The sequence below is a fragment of the Polistes fuscatus genome, unplaced genomic scaffold (assembly GCF_010416935.1).
Source record: "Polistes fuscatus isolate 324 unplaced genomic scaffold, CU_Pfus_HIC Scaffold17, whole genome shotgun sequence".
Classification (NCBI taxonomy): domain Eukaryota; kingdom Metazoa; phylum Arthropoda; class Insecta; order Hymenoptera; family Vespidae; genus Polistes; species Polistes fuscatus.
Window position 1 is genome coordinate 1,191,750 of NW_025113075.1, and position 18,009 is coordinate 1,209,758.

An 18,009-nucleotide genomic window follows, 5' to 3' on the forward strand; every position below is an offset into this window, starting at 1 on the left:
ATAATATATACGAGAAGAAGTAGTTTAGCTTGATCGAGATATGAAAAATAATCACAAAAACTTAGAATTATTTTTTCGAAACGTTTCGCGTTCGCTTTGCGAACGACGACTGAACTTCGACGAGCTGGTAAAAAAAAAATCAAGCCTTTTGAATTATTAATAGCAACGAAAAAGTATAACGATACGCAATTGTCAACGATTGCTTTAGCAGCGAACAATTTTCGAAAGTTATTTCGCGAGTACTGGAATCGCGTGTCATGAAAAAACAACCGGCCGATTTTCTACCCACCTTTCTTACACTTGGCAAAAGAATTCTGATGTCATACATTACTTGGAATTATTATTGATCGTTGAAATAAGTGTGTAATCTTTGTATGAAATGATAAAAACATAGCAGGTACGAGTACCGAAATAAGTGAGCTACAAGGAAGAAAGAATAAAACAGTTTCTTTCGATATATCCGATAGAAAAAAAAAAATATGACGCAAGAGTTAGGGTTTCGTAATAATGGATACAAATCGGACGTTGATTACGTGGTGAAGGTTGCACGAACCCTTTTAACACCGATAGGTATCTGGCCGTTGTATCGTGGCGACAGTTTATCCGACAAAATCAAAATGTATATTCAAATAAGTTTGATATTTGGTCTGATGTGTTGTCTATTGATACCCCATTTGATTTACACGTACTTCGATGCTGAAAAATTAATAAAAGAGATGAAAGTTATAGCCGCCCAGGTGTTCAGTACGCTTGCAATTGTTAAATTTTGGACGGTGATAATTAATAGAAAAGAAATTGGTTATTGTTTGTTGGAAATGGAACGACAATACAAGGAAGTTGAATGCGAGGATGATCTAATGGTTATGGTTAAGAGTGCTAAAATTGGTAGGCTCTTTACAATAGCTTATTTAAGTTTATCCTATGGTGGGGCTTTACCCTATCACATTATTTTACCCTTGGTTGCTGAACCAGTTGTCAAGGATGATAATACTACCATGTTACCCTTACCCTATCTGAGTGATTATATTTTCTTCGTCGTCGAAACTTCACCGATATTTGAGATATTCTTCGTCGGTCAGATATTCGTAAGCAGTATTATACTGTCAACCAATTGCGGGGTTTACAGTTTAATCGCCAGCTGTGTTATGCACTCGTGCTGTCTATTCGAAGTTGTACGCAGACAGATTGATACAATATTTCAATACGAAAATGAAGATAATCTTCGTAAGAGGCTTTATGTTATCGTTGACAATCATCTTCAAGCTATCAGGTTGGTTGGTTGATTTTTAAAACGATTTCTTTGACACATTTTTTGATTAAACAAATTTTTCTCAATCATTCCAGGTACGCCGAAAAAATTGAACAGGCATTGAATATTGTATTTCTTTGCGAAATGGTTGGGTGTACTATTATTATCTGTTTCTTAGAATTTGGTGTCCTCGTGGTATGTATCAAATAAAATAAAACATAGATTTTTCTTTTTGAACAATTATACGAGAGGGAAATATTATTTTATTGCAAATTTTTGTTACGATTATATTACTCGTATAATAATTGTGAATTAATATAATATATAAACGTGTACTTACGTGTCAAAATTTATTGTTTCTTCCTCTATATTTTTGATCCACACAAGTTTGTTTTTACGTTTAATATTATTTTGAAATAAATTGTTTAAAACATTGTAGGATTGGGAAGATAAGGAAACTTTGGGTATGATGACATATGGGGTATTAATGACGTCAATTTTCGTCAACGTTTTTATCATTTCTTATATCGGTGATCGTCTAAAAGAAGAGGTAATCATTTTTTTAAGATTTCAGTTATTGCAATTATTTTTCTTTTCTTTTTCTTATAATATATTTTCACTTACAAATATTGTTGTCGAAAGAGCGAACTGGTTGGCGAATCAACATATTCGATCGAGTGGTATCGTCTTCCCAATACTATAATACGCGATTTGGTTATGATAATTGTACGTTCTAATCGACCATCTCGTTTAACAGCTGGAAAAATTTTTGACGTATCACTTCAAGGTTTCTGCGATGTGAGTAATTATATCGATTATATGTTGATAAATGTATTTTATATTTGATTAAACATTAGGTCAGACGATCAATTTAATATTTAATTCAATATTAACAAATAATAATATAAAACAATATTTATAACTATAAGATAACGAAGAAGGTATCATATTAAATCGTTAGATTTTAATAAAATTTCTAGAACAAAAAAAAGAAATATATTTTTCGTAGGTTTGCAAGACTTCGGCTGCCTACCTGAATTTTCTTCGAACCATGGTTGCATGAATTATTTCTCTCTCAAAAAAAAAGAAAAGAAATCCTGGCTATACAACAAAACTTTAAAAAAGAAAAAAAGAATGAAAAATTACCGATATTCTTTTTCAAATCTCACGAACCGAGTATCACAATAATTATTGAAATTAACCAAGTGTCTTATCGTTAAATTTATCTTACTATAAATGTATCACTTAAACAAAAATATATTCAGATAAACACAAATATAATACGTTTAAATCAATCTGGAAGAAAATAGTAAGTAGAAATCATCATAGGAGTATTCGCGATTGGCAAGGAAGGATGATCGTCTATAGGAAATCGAGAAAATCGAAACTTTCTAATAGACCTTAGAAAAATGACAACCTTAGAATACTAAGTTGAAACTTTTCCATTGAATTTTTCAACAAATCCCCGTTGAAAAAAAAAAAAGAAGAAAAAAAAAAACAAACAATCTTCCGTTGTTCTCATCCTTTTTCCTTTCCGAGTTTTTCAAACGTATGTTCAAGAAATTAAAAGAAAACGTTTAAGTATAAGTTGCATGAATAATTTCAACGATACGCAAGCGCACGGATCTTGCGATTGCTATTCCACTAACATAAGAGAGTTTTCGTTTAAACGCGATCATTTTCATCGAAACTACAGAAGCAAATCGAACGCAATCATTCTTGCAAAGCTGTTCCGTTAGAGGGGTAAAAGAAAAAAGAAGAAACCGGGGGAAAGAAAAAAGAAAAAAGAAAAGAAAAATATCGTCGATAAGAAATAACAAAACAGAAAAAGAAAACGAAAGGGGAAAAAAAAAACAAGAAAAACACAAGTTTGTTATGATTATATACGAGGAGAATAAAAATTACGTAGAAGATTTAAGATACACGAACGAGTTGTGCGATTATTTGCTTCGTACGTTAGGCGTATGGCCATTTTCGAAGAAGACGAGGAATACAATAACAAAAAGTATATTCAAATTGATCGTAATATTACTTTGTTACGGTTTACTTTGTTTTTTCGTAATACCAGCGATATTACATTTGATCATGATTGAAACTAATCCTCACGCAAAGTTGAAAAAATTACCTCTGATATTTTACAACGTAATGTCGGTGGCAAAATACAGCGGATTAATATTACAAGAAAATCAAATAGCGCGTTGTTTGAGGCACGTAGAAGAGGATTGGAAAAGTATCGGTATAGAACATTATCGAAAGATCATGAAAGAAAAGGCTAAAATTGGGAGACGATTGTTGTTCATTTGTGGAATACTCATGTACAGTAGCGGTGGTTTTAATAGAGTTTTTCTACCTTTATCTAGGGGTACCGTTGTAACTTCACAAAATATTACAATAAGACCGTTACCTTGTTCCGCTTATTACATATTTTTCGATGAACAAATAACCCCTAATTACGAGATCGTGTTTTGTCTGCAATGCGTTTCAGGATTGGTAACTTATTCCATTACCACAGCTATCTGCGGACTTGCAGCACTCTTCGTCATGCACGCATGCGGCCAATTAGAAATTCTTGTTGATTTGATCGAAGGTATTGTTAAACAAACCGATTTAGAAAAAGAACGAACGAATAAACTCATTTCTATTACTGTAGAACATCAGATTAGAGTGAGAAGGTATGCTGAATAATTAATAATTCATTGTATCATTAAATAATCACGATTTTCAATTTGTATTTTTGATATGACAATAATACGTGTTTGTAGTTTCTTGCAAACTGTCGAAGTTACGATGCAACAAATTTGTTTGATCGAGTTAATGGGTTGTACACTGACCATGTGTTTTTTTGGGTACTGTCTGATTACGGTACTCGTGTTACTCTCTTTCTTTCTTTCTTTCTTTCTTTTTTTTTTCTTCTATCTAACGTGAATGATCATTTTTAATATAATTGTATTAATTTTGAAGGAATGGGGCAACCATACTATTACGAGTATTTGCACGTACTTCGTTGGTCTTTTGTCGATTACCTCTCACATTTTTATGTTCTGTTTTGTCGGTGAACAACTTACTTTACAGGTAGAACGTTTTATTTATGTGTATATGTTATTTAAACATTTGTTTTATATTAGATCATAGATTATTATTTATATTTTGATTGAAATCAAATGATTACGAATGTTAGGCAGAAAAAGTGGCATTAACATCTTGCGTATTGGATTGGTATCGTTTACCAAACGACAAAGCCAAAAGTGTTATATTAATTATGGCTATTTCTCATTGCCCAATGAGAATCACAGCAGGAAATGTTATAGAACTTTCTCTTCAAACGTTTGGTCAGGTATACAAGAAACTTTGACAAATATTTCTTGCAATTATTGTAATATTGATTATTTAAATGTATCTCAGTTGGTTGTAGGTTATTAAAACTGCTGCAGCATATTGTAACATGTTAAGAACAGTTACTTAATTATTATTTTATTAAGTAGTAAAATAAATATTATAAAATGTATGTAAATGAAAAAACATGTGTGTGCGAGCTTGATAAGTAAGTGTTTTAAGTTTTACGTATAAACTGTTTCAACATTTCATATTATTACGAATGTAATTTGTTAATATTATAATTATTTTTATTTATTTTAATATGAATTTTTATTTTCAGACGTAACAAAAATCGAAGGATCACATCGACTTTTTAAATATTAAAAAGTACAAAATGATACGCAATTATATTTATGAATTGTAAATTGTAATTTAAAAAGTTTCTTGAAGTATATTTAATAAAAGGGTTTGTGATTCTTTGTAGACAGTGTAGTCTATAGTTTTCTCGTTAAATATTGATATAACTGTTGTTGTAATCGATGTTTGCGCATGTTTTCTACAAATTTTCTATATATATCTCTTTCGTAGTATTCAAAATCAATATGTGGTTTTGTTCAAGTAGATTCGTGTGTATTTGTAATATGATTAAACTTGTATAAATAAAATAATTTTTAATAATATTTATAAATTATCGATACAAAAACATAATTAACAGTTTCTACGAAGTATTATATTCGTAAATTGTTCAGAATAAATCTATACAATAGTTTAATCAATGATAATGCAGAATACAGTCAATATTTTATCGACTAACATGTTTTTTACCTGATACTTGAAAGATAATACACCTTCCGTAAGTATTAATTCCAACAATTGATGTTACCGACTTTATTGATTTTTTTTGCTCGTACATTTATTGGTAACTTATCTACAGAACAAATTTGTTTATTCAGAATTGTTCTATATAAAGAATAAAGAATAGTTATTTTGTTTTACACAAAATTTTCTTAAATTATATGTCTAAAATTTAGTCTCAATTTGTAAAGAATTAATCTTTATATAATAAGAAAATTTGATTGAGGAAATAAAATGGAAATATAATTTGAATCTGATTAGAAAATTTGCGCAAAGATATTAATTATAAGGAAAGGGATTTGTACATAGAATTAATTACATGTGTTTGTCATAGTTTTAATATATATTTATTTTAATTATGATTTTATTTGAATCCTTCTGAATAATCTGATACTCCGTTTTTCTTTTTCTTTTATAATTGCTGGGGGCTTCATTAAATTACGCAAATATTTTTCTATATAAAATTTCAAACAATGCGATGATTGCTTTCAATGTTTTTTCCCAATTAACATTTATTTCTAACAATTGTAGAAGAAGTCTGATGTTATATCGAACTTTATTCTTTTATTTTATATCATTTAAATATTAATTTATGTCATTTATATATCATTGCTATTATCTATTTCCATTCTTCTCTATATATTTTATATCATAAATTCTATTTTGTCACAAAATATATTACAGGTACCGAGTAATATGTAAATTTTACGTTAAAACCTTTTAGTTTAAAAATTATTCTACATTCATCTTTTTCTTAATATGATTATTCATCAAAGTACATTATTTTATAAATAATATATTTCGTATTATGATATACGTGCCCCTCATGCTTCATATAATTTTTCTATAATAAATATTTGTTCGTATTATTTTGCAATGATTATTTTACTGATGGTACGACACTGTACTATACTTTTTAAAAATATTTTCTACTTTCTATATTACAATATTTCTTTTTTGTATCTTATTAAAATTATATTATATCTTATATCTAATTTTTCAGGTAACTCGTTAATTATTATTTAAATACATTTCTTTTTAGTATTATTATTCGTATCATCTCGTTCATCATTTCACATAATTCAATCGTCAGGTTCAGTAGTATACTACTCGTGATTAGCATACTCCTTCCAGAAGGGATTTCCCTAAAAAAGAGAAACAAAATTATTATATGCACATTTATTAAGTTAATAAAATATGAAAAATGTTTATATAAAATACTAACCTCTATTTATGGTGAACAGCTCTGATGAAACCCGCAATTAATTTATATTTCTTTTTTTTCCATCATGCTTTCTGGATGAGAATTATAATTATTTCAATAAATTTTACAATTGTTTATATCAATTTTCCATCATTTCTTTGATCGATATTCCATGTTAAATGTTCGTAAATTAATTTCATAAGCATCAGCTATTTTATTTCGTTTTTATTTTATTAAAAAAGTATTCAATTCGAGCATCTCATAGCATTATAATTATTCCGTCTAATTGTTTATTTAATTATATTGTATTTCATGTTTCCATGCAGGCAGATAAAATTATTCTCTCATTACTTTTATATTTTAATTTGACTTTTAACTCGTTGTTCTTATCCATTTTCACCCCTCACTCGATCCGTGGTACCTGAAAACTTAAATCTTCCAAGAGTAGTATCCGAAAAAAATATCTATGCAATAATTATAATAATTCAATTATTATATGTACAATATATAATATTAATTTGAATAAAATATTTTGCTTCGCTAAGTTTTAAAAGGCCGGAAAGATTAAAATTAATGTATCTAACGAGAAGAAGAAAAATCTGAAAATACTACAATCTCGAGGATAGATAAAAGGTGATATTAAAAATGTTAAAACAGATTTTTATATATTTTTATTTGAAATAATTAAAAAATGGAAGAGATATTGAAAAAAATGTATCCTCTTTTGTTTTACGATATATATTACTTTGATATAGTGTCATTGTGATTGTGTGTGTATTTAATAATCAAATGCTAATTTATCTTTTCCATCATATATAATTTCATAAATAATAATATATATTGTTGCAACGAACCTTACTCATTTATTCCTAAGAATTTTCATTCATTCATTTGCTCTCGTGGAATTCAATTTATGCATCATTTTATTTATTCGTCAAATTTATTCTTTCATAGCCATAATAATCATTGTCATTCGATCAAACTCGGTGTCATAATTGAGAAAAAAAAATATATTTTTCAATTACGTGAATGTAGTAGTTATAATAAATAATCGTTGATAAAATGTGATTGATAAAACTATCAGTTGATTAGTTGCAATTTTTAATACGAATCATCGTTAACTTTCATTTATGTTGTACCTAAATTTCTTTCACCTAAGGATATAAAGATTTTGTTTATTTAAAAAAAAAGAAAAAAAAAAGAAATGGACGATGACATAGCTAGTCTCAATTATGATTGCAATTATAACCTTTACCTTGCCAAACGTTTGGTCATCGACATGAAGAAATTTCGCGGTATTCCTTTATATTAATTATAAATAATAAGTAAAATTATATTAACAATAATTTATATCTGTTAATTCGAGTAAAAAAGCTACACTTACTGGTTTTCCTTTTTATTTCCTATTGCATTTTATTATTATTTTTTATTTCTTTTTTAAGTATCTCTCACATAGCTCTCATTGCATAAATAATTTTTGAATTAATTACATCTTTGCGTTTCTCTTAAATATTTTTAATTGAAAAACAATATTTAAATATGATTTATATATATATATCTGTTCCTAAAATTCTAGAAATAATGATTAAAATAATCCTAACATTTAATTATAATCAAATGCATGGATAAGCGTGTTAAAGCAACCCACGTGAATTTGAAAGCATGCTATCTAATAATATCATTAAGCTTTAATATTTAATTGCATAATAATGTTTAATAAATAATCTTAATATTTTTGTTTGTAATGTTAATTCGTATAATATGCGCTAATATAAAACTTACGTTTTAAATGCAATTATTAATTCAATTTAGCTTGCAAAGCTCACTTTTATTTCTTTCCTATTATAAATAATATTAATTGCATTTAGATAAGTGCCTGCAAATTCCTTGGAAAATTTTTTACGTTGTTCTACGATTCGAAGGATCGATCAGATCAATGCAATTGTCATATAAATTTGTTTCTTCGTTTATTTTCTCTTTGCTTTATTTTTTTGTTCTTTTTTAATAGATCGGCAAAACGCAGTCAAGTGGTTACGTTTTTTGATGAATAATACCAGCAACGATATCGTAGAAATACGACTTAGGAATGATTTTATGCATTATTTAGTATTAAATCTTCAAGAAGGTCAGCTTAGATCACCATTCGATAAACCACCGCCAATTATTGCTTCTCTCACGGAAATAGCGGATTTTATTGTCAGTAAATTTGATTCACTTATTCATTTTAACTTTTATTCTTTTCTAAATCATCTTCTATACGTTTTTCTCATCGTACGTTAAATAAATAATAAGTATAGTATATTTTTGTAATATTATTCTAGTGGAATATGGAGTTGTTTGTTGCATTATAAAAATTGATAGTATATATCGGGAAAATAAGTTCGAATAAATTTCTAATAAATATTATTTTTTTTAACTTTGTGTATCGTTCGACACGGGTATCTCGTATTTCGAATTAAACGTATTTCCTACAGTGGGGAATTAATATATATTATTATTAAATCTTTTGATTAATTTATATACCAAGGGGGTGTCGTGAAAATTATTGTAATAAAATATTGCCAACGCTTTTTATCGAATATAATCAATCGTTATTTATTGCAACTCGTTCCAAATGTTCGTTAACAGTTTCTTCATAATTCTTTTTTTTTTCTAATTTGGATTTATATTTTCTCAATCCTTAATCGATTTAATAACGTCTATTTAATGTGTCAATTAATTTGTTGAATATTTTAGCCTAACAACAAAGTAGATGACGTTATCGATGATGGATTAGATTCAACGAATGATTTAGAAGACCCGGATAAAGAAAAATCGATGATAGCATCGTTATCACCAGACGATGGTGCCTTTTTAGCATCACAACCTGTACCCCATCATGGTTCCTTTTGTTATTTAGCAATAACTTCTAAGAAAAAAGATAATTAAAAATAACAAAAATGATTCATTCTTATTAATCTAATTTTCTCTTCGATATAATTTCTATCAATTCAATCATTTTATCGAATTTTCTTTCGTATTTCATTTGAATCATAGTGATATAATATTTCTGTCATTATGCATCGTATTTATATTATTTATTTTTTTTAAGAAATATACTTCATATTATTTTCAAAGTTTTATATTTATATATTTGTTTAATTATTAGGTGTAACTTTACGCTCCCTTTAAGCGAATAGGAAAACTGGAAAATATAAAAAAAGACAAATAGTATTTGGCCAATGCAAAAGCACAATTTTCTTACTAGACACTATATAATTAGCTTCTAGGTTATTATAATTCGTTCAATTTCTTGTTATTATATATTCTTACATCGCATTATTATTTTCATAGATTATGCTATTAAAATGCAGAAAATCTAGCGTATAGTCTATTAGGCTTTTTAGATTTATCGTATAAACGTTGTTTCAACTTGCAAACACATTATCAAACAATAAGAAATTTAATTATAGGATTGCAGTATCGTTAAACAAAAAAAGAAAAGATAAAATGTTTATTTAATATATAGTGCCTTTAATTTTGATTCTGATTCATGCAAACAATTTGGTGATATTTTGTAAAATTGTGTGATTAATATACACACACATGAAATGTAGAAATAGAAAAGCGATTGAAAACTTGCTTCGAACAAATTCATTAATATTGTCATAATATTCCTTCGTAATTAGAAATATTTTATGATTTAAATAAAAATTTAATTGGGTATGGAGAGTTTAAAAAAAAATTAAAGAAATTTTATTGAATTTGTTGTTTAATTGTTTGTCGTTTTTAATGAAATACGAGAAACAAGCAATGGCTTTTGAAAAATTCATAAGTGTTCAATTTCATACTCATGCTTCCGTAACAATGATCATATTTAAAATAACAAATTACTTAGATAAATATTTGAATCCACGTAAATATTTCAATGTTATTATTTAGAGATGTCATTAATCATTGACAGAGAGAGACAAATATAATTTTAGATTATTATAGTATAAAAAATCGATTAAAAGTTTCATTAATTAATAAAGTATTGTATCAGTGTATATCATATTTCATACTCATGCTTTCAAAATTATGATCATATTTAAATAACAAATTATTTAACAATTATCTTTGAACATCTTAATATTTCAATGAAATTTTTCATCAACTTGTTTAATCCTTTTATAATATTAATATATATATTTAAATATTATTTACGACAATTCATTCTCTTATCACACTTAATACGAATTTATGAATTCATTCATTTGGTTATATATATGTGCTAATATTTTATTTATTATTAATATTATTATTATAAAGCAATTATTATTTGTCATTAAGATATGATCAATTTAGTTTAAAAATCGGTATGTACAACACATTATCGATTTATTAATCGATTTATTCACGTAAACAAGCGACACATCAATCCTGTCGTTGCATGCAAAAAAAAAATAAGAATACGAGAGAATCGTGCAGCGTTAATAAACAAATTGTTTCATATATAATTTGTTCGTTTGATCGAAAGATAGAGATGATTAAATTACGCAACATTGTCATAAGTCGCGTTAACTTGTAATAACATTTATATAAAAGATTTACGTGCACATTTTTTTGGATAAATATTTATATATATATATATTTGTTAAATAAAATATTTCATTAAGATAATATATTAGAAAATTGTCAGCAGAGATGCATGTAAATGGTTGAGAAATATTTTAACGATAATTACTAATTCTAAATTATTTTGAGATTGATTGATTGATTGATTTATTTATTTATTAATTTATTTATAAATGTTCAAAAAGTGTTATGAATTGTTGAGACAAATAGAAAAATGATTTAGAAATGTATGTACGTGTATAGAGAAATATTTAATAATGTAGGAATAAGAAAACTTTAGAAATCAGATGAAATAACGCGGAAGAATAATTCGTAATACTATTATATTTAATATTATTTATGCATGGTTAAATACGAGATAAGAAAATTTAGGAGAATAATAATTCACATAATGGTTATCGAAATACCAAAAAGAAAAATAAAAGATACATGCAGATCGAATAAAAACTGCAGCATATTTTTCATCTCGATAGATAAATCATCTTTTCTTTGCATATAAAAAAAAAAATATTCTAAACATTTTATAAGTATAATAATTTGTACTAATTTTTTCTAAGACGCCTAAGAAAAATTGTAATTAAATTTCAATTAATTGCAAAGCTCTTTTCAATGAAATATCTAAAAACGAATGTATCGTTAATCTAATTTATTTGTATTTCTGCAATATTTAAAGAACGTATATTCAATAAAAATAATACTTCATCGAAGGAAGTCGTGTAATTGGAAAAAAAGAAAGAAAAAAAATATATATATATATATGGAATTAAAACGGAATTCTTGTGGGCGTTAAACCAACGACGTTTTTATGTTTAAAAAAACCCATATACAGGTTGAAATATTGTATGAAACCTCATGCATCCGAATAAAATTTCTTTTTTCTTGCATTAATAATGCATATTTTCAAATACTTATTTGTTGATAATGTAATAATTAATTAGATACATCGTACAATATGTATCATTTGAATTTGAATATACATTTGTGAGGATAATTCATTGTATTATTTATTAACTTGTATAAGAGTTTTTACGTACAAAAATTAGTGCTACGTCAAGACGAACCTAATTGATGAAAATATATTGATCATATATTTATACTATTTCTTATCATCTTTCTCTCTCTCTCTCTCTCTCTCTCTCGTTCTCTTTCTTTTTTCCTGATCTATGTTAGATTTGTATATTTTTTATAAATTGCAACCTAATGCTAAATTGTTTTTTCTTTGTTCTGCCTTGCTTGCTTTGCTTCATTTCTTTATTTTTGTTATTTTTCTTTTCCCGATTGACGTGCTCCAATATATTATGCACGACACAAAAATCGAGGGTTTTTACGCACACTTTTATCATCCGTTGTTATTATAATATATAACAATATTCAACAAGAGACGTTCTTTGAGGAAGTTTGCCTTGCTTGCTTTGCTTCATTTCTTTATTTGTTATTTTTCTTTTCCCGATTGACCGTGCTCCATATATTATGCACGACACAAAAATCGAGGGTTTTTACGCACACTTTTATCATCCGTTGTTTATTATAATAATATAAACAAATTCACAGAGACGTTCTTTGAGGAAGTATAGTTTTTTTCTTTTTTTCATATTAATTTATTGTATCTTTCTTTTTTATTCTATAGAGAGAATAAAAATATTTTCTGTGTCTGTGTCTGTGGTCTGTGTCTGTGTCTGTGTCAATTTGTAATTTAATAATTTATTTTCACACAAATTTATTGATTTTATAAATATTAATAAATCGACACATGCGTTATTCACGATAATATTCTTTTGCAATTTTATATTAATGAATATATGAAATCACACGCGAGGGGGAGACGGGAGTGGCAAGAAATGGAAATCATTTTAATTAGTATACACATTTGATGTAGATATTTTGTCTTTTCTGATCGATGGAATAAATTTATAAAAAGAAAAATGGTATATCGAATAGAAATAGAGAGAAGAAACAAAAAATAGGGGATTGAAAAATCGTAGAGAAATCGAGAATAAAGTAAAGATAATGGATGGATCAGATAACGTATGGAAAAAATGATATCGGATAATTTTTAGGAAGGAAATTAATAAAAAGAAATTGGAAAAGGGTATTGAATTAAAATAATAGGAAAGATAAACGTGTGAGGAAAGATATTTCATAAGATTTTTAACAGGATATTTAGAAAAAAAATGAATGGGAGGAAAGCAGTGATTGATTTGCAAGTTGAATATATAGAATAGATAATATTAGAAGATATATATATCAGAAAGTTTCGAAAGATTGTAGATAAAAAGTTAAGCAGGAAGAGTAATAAGAAACAAAAAAAATATTTAAAAGGAAACCCCATAGGAAAGTAAAGGTGTGAAAAAATGTATTACAGATAAATTAGATAATTTGTAGGATATTTAGAAAGTTAATGAACGAAAAGGAAAGTTGTAATTGATATCAAGTGAAATTGATACCATAGATGATATTGGAGATATTTAGGAAATGGGAAAAAAAAAAAAAAAGAAAAAAAATTTCTGACGAAAAGAAAGCAGCGAGAGTAATTTAAAAAAAAAATAAGGAATTAGAAAGATGAATGAATAGAAAAGATTGTAGAGATCGATTAAATGGAAGATATAGATATAAGAGCAGATAATTTAGAGATATATAAATATAATAAGTATAATAAAAATATTTAGGAAGGGGAGGGGGCATAGATGGGGAAAGAAAGCATTGATTGAAAATCGCTTTTAAATAGATTAGAATATAGGAAAGATAGTAATAGAGAATTTAGGATAAATTTAACAGATAAAAGATAAATAGGAAAAAGCTTAATACAGTAGTTATTTAATAGAATCAACGATTCAATAAACTTTTTTCGAATTAGAGAAAAATTTAGATAAGTGAGAGATATATGGAAGATTGAAAAATTTATTTGAAAGCCATTATAGATAATAAAGATTATTAATTATTATTTAAAGAAAGCGAAATGTAACGAAGAGAAAGCTTATTAATTTGATGCGTCGTTCGTTAAAAAAGGTAACAAGAATTTGTTTGTAAAAATTGTTGATAACAATGAAAAAAAGCATTCTATTATTATTATTATTATTATTATATTAGAATAATTGGACAAAATATTTCCTACGGAGAGATAGTTATTAAATATAAATAAAAAAAAGACTCTATACGAAAGAATTGAGAATATTTTTTAGCATCAATCATTCAATGTAACGAAAAAAGGACCAAAAAAATCTGACGAATGTTCCAATCAGAGATCGCATTTATATATTTCTTCTTTCTAATCATTAGATGGAAAGATAAAAAGGAGTCCCGAAAAAAAAAGAAAAGAAGAAGAAGAAGAAGAATAAAAACTAGAAGAGAAAGTTCAAAAAAAAAAAAGAATAAAGTTTTAGCAGAGTTCATTTCGCATAGGTATCAAAAGTTGATAAGAAATAAAATGGAACAGAGCGTAAGATGGTAAAAAAGCTGGAGAAAGGAATATAAAAACGGATAGAAAAGAGACGAAAGGCAAAAGACAAAAAAAAAAAAAAAAAAAAGAAAGAAATAGAAAAATATTAGACACGAACTAACAGCAACTCGTACGTCAGACTTTATAGTTCTCACGAATAAAAGCATTAGAAAGAACAGTGTAAAGACAGTGTGTAAGCCTGCAATTAAATTCCCCTTTCTCTCTCTCTTTCTCTTTCTAACTATAACTCTTTTCCTGTCATCATAGATATCCATCCCTAGACTAACACACACAAATACACACGTACACACATAACTAAAGCTAACACAGCGTGTATAGAATATTGTTACGTAAGAGTGAAAAGGAAGTTGAATAGAAAAAAAAAGAACACGGAACGATTGGGGGGCTTAGGTTCGTTCTAAAAATAATAATAATAATAAAAAAAAAAGGCACAGCTCCCTTTTTCTCATCCATCAATGTGAGTAAGCTTAAGGGTGTGGTGGTGTGGGGGAAGGTGTATCACCATCGAAAGGGGATAGACTTCGTTAAAAGTGCAACGACGACGATTGTTACGAAGTTTTCAAGAGGCGTGGTCAAAGGGTTAAATCGTTCCCCATACGTGTTGAAAATGCAATTTCTTTGAATTTTTAATAAGGGAAAGAGCCTGGTCTCGAACTTTTTAAATATTCGATTAGAAGAATAAGGTGGGGGGGTATGATATACTTTGTGTACTTCTTATGTTTCTACTATGTGTGTGTCTGTGTGTGTAGTTTCTATATATCAGTGTTTCTCAATTTAAGATTCAAAGTATTATTCGATGAAACATTTGGAATTGTTTTTTATTCGCACGTGTTGCAATTAACAAATCGTCATGAATTTCTTTTCATTTTATTCTTTCTTAAATTTACGTTCAAATTTATATATTAATAATTAGTTTTATTATTCGTTTAAATATAGTGTTTTGTTCTTTTTTTAATTTGACATAGTTATTATTGAATGTTTGGTATGTATTATTGTATTTTAAAAAAGGGTACTTATTTGTAGAAATTTTTAGAGATATTAAGGTAGGACTATGATTTATAAAAAAAGAAAAAAATAAAGAAAATATAGAATAAAATAAATGGGGAAACACTGTTCTAGACGATCGTTAGAAAAAAAAAGACGCACGCATTTCTCTTTACACAGCTCGTCTATATACAGAACACGTTTCTATCGAACTGGAATAGTGTGTAAAGACAGGGACAGGTAAAAAAAAGTTGGCTATAGTTATAAACAACAACGAGAGCTCAAAACTCAACTGGATTTTCTACTGTGCGTATCGTGGATTCGTTTCGAAAAACATTCGAAAGAGGAATGAGGAAATTATTACTCTTTTCTTTTAAACTAGAAAATGAATTATTATACTAATTGGAAAATAATCATCGAATCATTTAAGACGATAAATTAAAAAAAAAGGTAAATAATATTTCAATACGAATTTGTTTGATCTGTGTTCATTAATATTTTAAATTAATTTCATTAGATTATTATTTTATATTACTGTTATTTCATTCGTAAAAGATATGTTAATTTGTTTCTTAATATTCTACGATATTTAATTAAGCTATTTTATTTTTTTTGTATTATTATATTAATCGATTACTCGTCAATATGTACGTACCTTAAATTTGAAATTTACTTTATTATACTTTGTCGTGGAAAATCATTGTTCTTTAATAGTTTTCCTCCATTCTCTCTCATACCTTTTTTTCTGTTTTTTTTAATCTAGGATTTTTTAAGCCAAGAATCATATCTATCTATATAAAGGAAGATATGTAATCTTTATATTTTACTATTTTCAAGTAACTCGAACGATCAATCGTAAAACGTTTTGTTGTCTGCGAAACTTTTCCGTCGAGACTATAACCCTTTTGTTTTTTTTTCCTTCCGTTTCTTTTTAGTATCTAACTTTATCTCTTCAGTTTTTATAGCATGTAGTACTTTGCATAGAAGTATCTTTTTGTTCTTTTAGTCGTAATTATTTCTCATCTAGTGTATTATATTTTTAGAGGTTTCTTTTAAATACTCATTTTTGTTTTAAAAAGTGTTCACAAATTATGGGCTTCTTTTTTTAATATTCTTCAATTTTACACAACTTTAAAATGTATACTTTGTAATATTTATCTCGCGTTAAAAATAATGCCTTTTTTGATTATATTAATTTATAATTTATATATATATATAATTGATAATTATTTTTTAAACACCCTTTTTTCGCATCGATTTTCAATAATTATATTTATTTATTGATATTATATTTATTCTTTAGCAGACAATTGTATCTCGTAACAAATTTTAATTGTTTGACCATTCAAAAAGTATATTCGCATCATGAAAGTTTTCGTTTAATCATAGAACAAATATCTCGATAAATTTATCGATTAAAAATTGTATTAGTAAAATATGATCGAAGATCTATAATGGATTTATCAAATTTAATTTATACTCTCTTAATAAATAATAATGTTATTTCAATGTATTTTTTCTTTTTTTATTTTAATAATAAAATTATTTCACAATTTGTACAATGACATTAGAAAATAAATTCATTGAAGTAATCGAACGAGTGTCTTCTTCAAAAATGATATCATTCGACAACAATTAGGATGATTGTTCTGGAAAATAAAATTATTATATCTTCATAGAAATGATCTCTCTCTTGATCGTTTATCGAAAAAGTATAATTAATCATTCGAATAAACGGCTCATTACTAGCATTTTAATATACGAATTTTATTTTAGATTTAATTAATTTAATGTTTTATATAGCACCGTTATGTTTCATCATATTAATATCTATTGTTTAATATATATCATATGTATTTATATTTATATATTTATTATTAGAATGATTCTATATGATTTAATTATAAAAATGCATGTAAAAAGCATAATTGTAAAACACACGTTGCATGAAATGGAAAAATTGATTTACACGATGTTTTTTTTTTTTTCAACATTTATCTAAAACTGTAGTATTATATAAAATATGGAAGAACACGAATTTTGATGTTCACAACAAAATACCCAGTGTTTTTTATTAAGTTAATCTCCATATATTTCTTTTTCTTTTCTACAGGAAGGTGTAAGCTGCAAACTACGATAAAAAAATTTTAAAAAGCCAATCCACCAAATAACAAGAGACGAAAAAATAACACAAATGTTATCTTATAAAGCTCGTTATAGTAATGTCCGTCTAATATATCTACTATGATAATATTTAAAAATTTATTGTAAATAAAAATATATATAATTATTAATAATACTTTCAATTGGTTCATTATGCTTCTATTTCAAGCTTCGTTTTACTTAAGT

At 26.5% G+C, this 18,009-nt stretch overlaps 3 protein-coding genes and 2 long non-coding RNA genes across 5 annotated transcripts; 3 read left to right on the forward strand and 2 right to left on the reverse strand.

Moving 5' to 3' along the window:
- The first annotated feature begins 6 nt into the window (after nucleotides 1-6).
- LOC122515190 (odorant receptor 67a-like) lies at nucleotides 7-2,363 on the forward strand. The gene is made up of 5 exons (XM_043632436.1): nucleotides 7-1,270; nucleotides 1,345-1,444; nucleotides 1,689-1,799; nucleotides 1,892-2,047; nucleotides 2,259-2,363. Exons 1-5 carry the CDS (start codon nucleotides 480-482, stop codon nucleotides 2,310-2,312), a joined length of 1,212 nt encoding a protein of 403 aa, XP_043488371.1. The 5' UTR covers nucleotides 7-479; the 3' UTR covers nucleotides 2,313-2,363.
- Nucleotides 2,364-2,397: 34 nt separating this feature from the next.
- Nucleotides 2,398-4,884, forward strand: LOC122515191 (odorant receptor 13a-like). The gene is made up of 5 exons (XM_043632437.1): nucleotides 2,398-3,921; nucleotides 4,012-4,111; nucleotides 4,211-4,321; nucleotides 4,428-4,583; nucleotides 4,662-4,884. The coding sequence occupies exons 1-5, from the start codon at nucleotides 3,125-3,127 to the stop codon at nucleotides 4,710-4,712; spliced, it is 1,215 nt and encodes a 404-aa protein (XP_043488372.1). The 5' UTR covers nucleotides 2,398-3,124; the 3' UTR covers nucleotides 4,713-4,884.
- A 1,577-nt stretch (nucleotides 4,885-6,461) lies between these two features.
- Nucleotides 6,462-7,332, reverse strand: LOC122515192. The gene is made up of 2 exons (XR_006303227.1): nucleotides 6,645-7,332; nucleotides 6,462-6,564 (listed from the first exon to the last, which is right to left on the reverse strand). It is a non-coding gene; the product is annotated as an uncharacterized LOC122515192 (long non-coding RNA).
- A 59-nt stretch (nucleotides 7,333-7,391) lies between these two features.
- On the forward strand, nucleotides 7,392-9,607 carry LOC122515319. The gene is made up of 3 exons (XM_043632635.1): nucleotides 7,392-7,932; nucleotides 8,586-8,894; nucleotides 9,360-9,607. The coding sequence occupies exons 1-3, from the start codon at nucleotides 7,828-7,830 to the stop codon at nucleotides 9,549-9,551; spliced, it is 606 nt and encodes a 201-aa protein (XP_043488570.1). The 5' UTR covers nucleotides 7,392-7,827; the 3' UTR covers nucleotides 9,552-9,607.
- Nucleotides 9,608-9,755: 148 nt separating this feature from the next.
- Nucleotides 9,756-16,763, reverse strand: LOC122515194. Its single transcript, XR_006303229.1, has 2 exons — nucleotides 16,316-16,763; nucleotides 9,756-9,807 (listed from the first exon to the last, which is right to left on the reverse strand). It is a non-coding gene; the product is annotated as an uncharacterized LOC122515194 (long non-coding RNA).
- Between the last annotated feature and the right edge of the window lie 1,246 nt (nucleotides 16,764-18,009).

Coding starts and splice junctions, on each gene's coding strand:
- LOC122515319 (XM_043632635.1), top strand. CDS start 7,828: ATGGACGATGACATAGCTAGTCTCAATTATGATTGCAATTATAACCTT. Junction 7,933..8,585: donor TTCGCGGTATTCCTTTATAT/TAATTATAAATA, acceptor TAAATTTGTTTC/TTCGTTTATTTTCTCTTTGC. Junction 8,895..9,359: donor TTCTATACGTTTTTCTCATC/GTACGTTAAATA, acceptor TGAATATTTTAG/CCTAACAACAAAGTAGATGA.
- LOC122515190 (XM_043632436.1), top strand. CDS start 480: ATGACGCAAGAGTTAGGGTTTCGTAATAATGGATACAAATCGGACGTT. Junction 1,271..1,344: donor AATCATCTTCAAGCTATCAG/GTTGGTTGGTTG, acceptor CAATCATTCCAG/GTACGCCGAAAAAATTGAAC. Junction 2,048..2,258: donor CACTTCAAGGTTTCTGCGAT/GTGAGTAATTAT, acceptor TATTTTTCGTAG/GTTTGCAAGACTTCGGCTGC.
- LOC122515191 (XM_043632437.1), top strand. CDS start 3,125: ATGATTATATACGAGGAGAATAAAAATTACGTAGAAGATTTAAGATAC. Junction 3,922..4,011: donor CATCAGATTAGAGTGAGAAG/GTATGCTGAATA, acceptor ACGTGTTTGTAG/TTTCTTGCAAACTGTCGAAG. Junction 4,584..4,661: donor CTCTTCAAACGTTTGGTCAG/GTATACAAGAAA, acceptor AGTTGGTTGTAG/GTTATTAAAACTGCTGCAGC.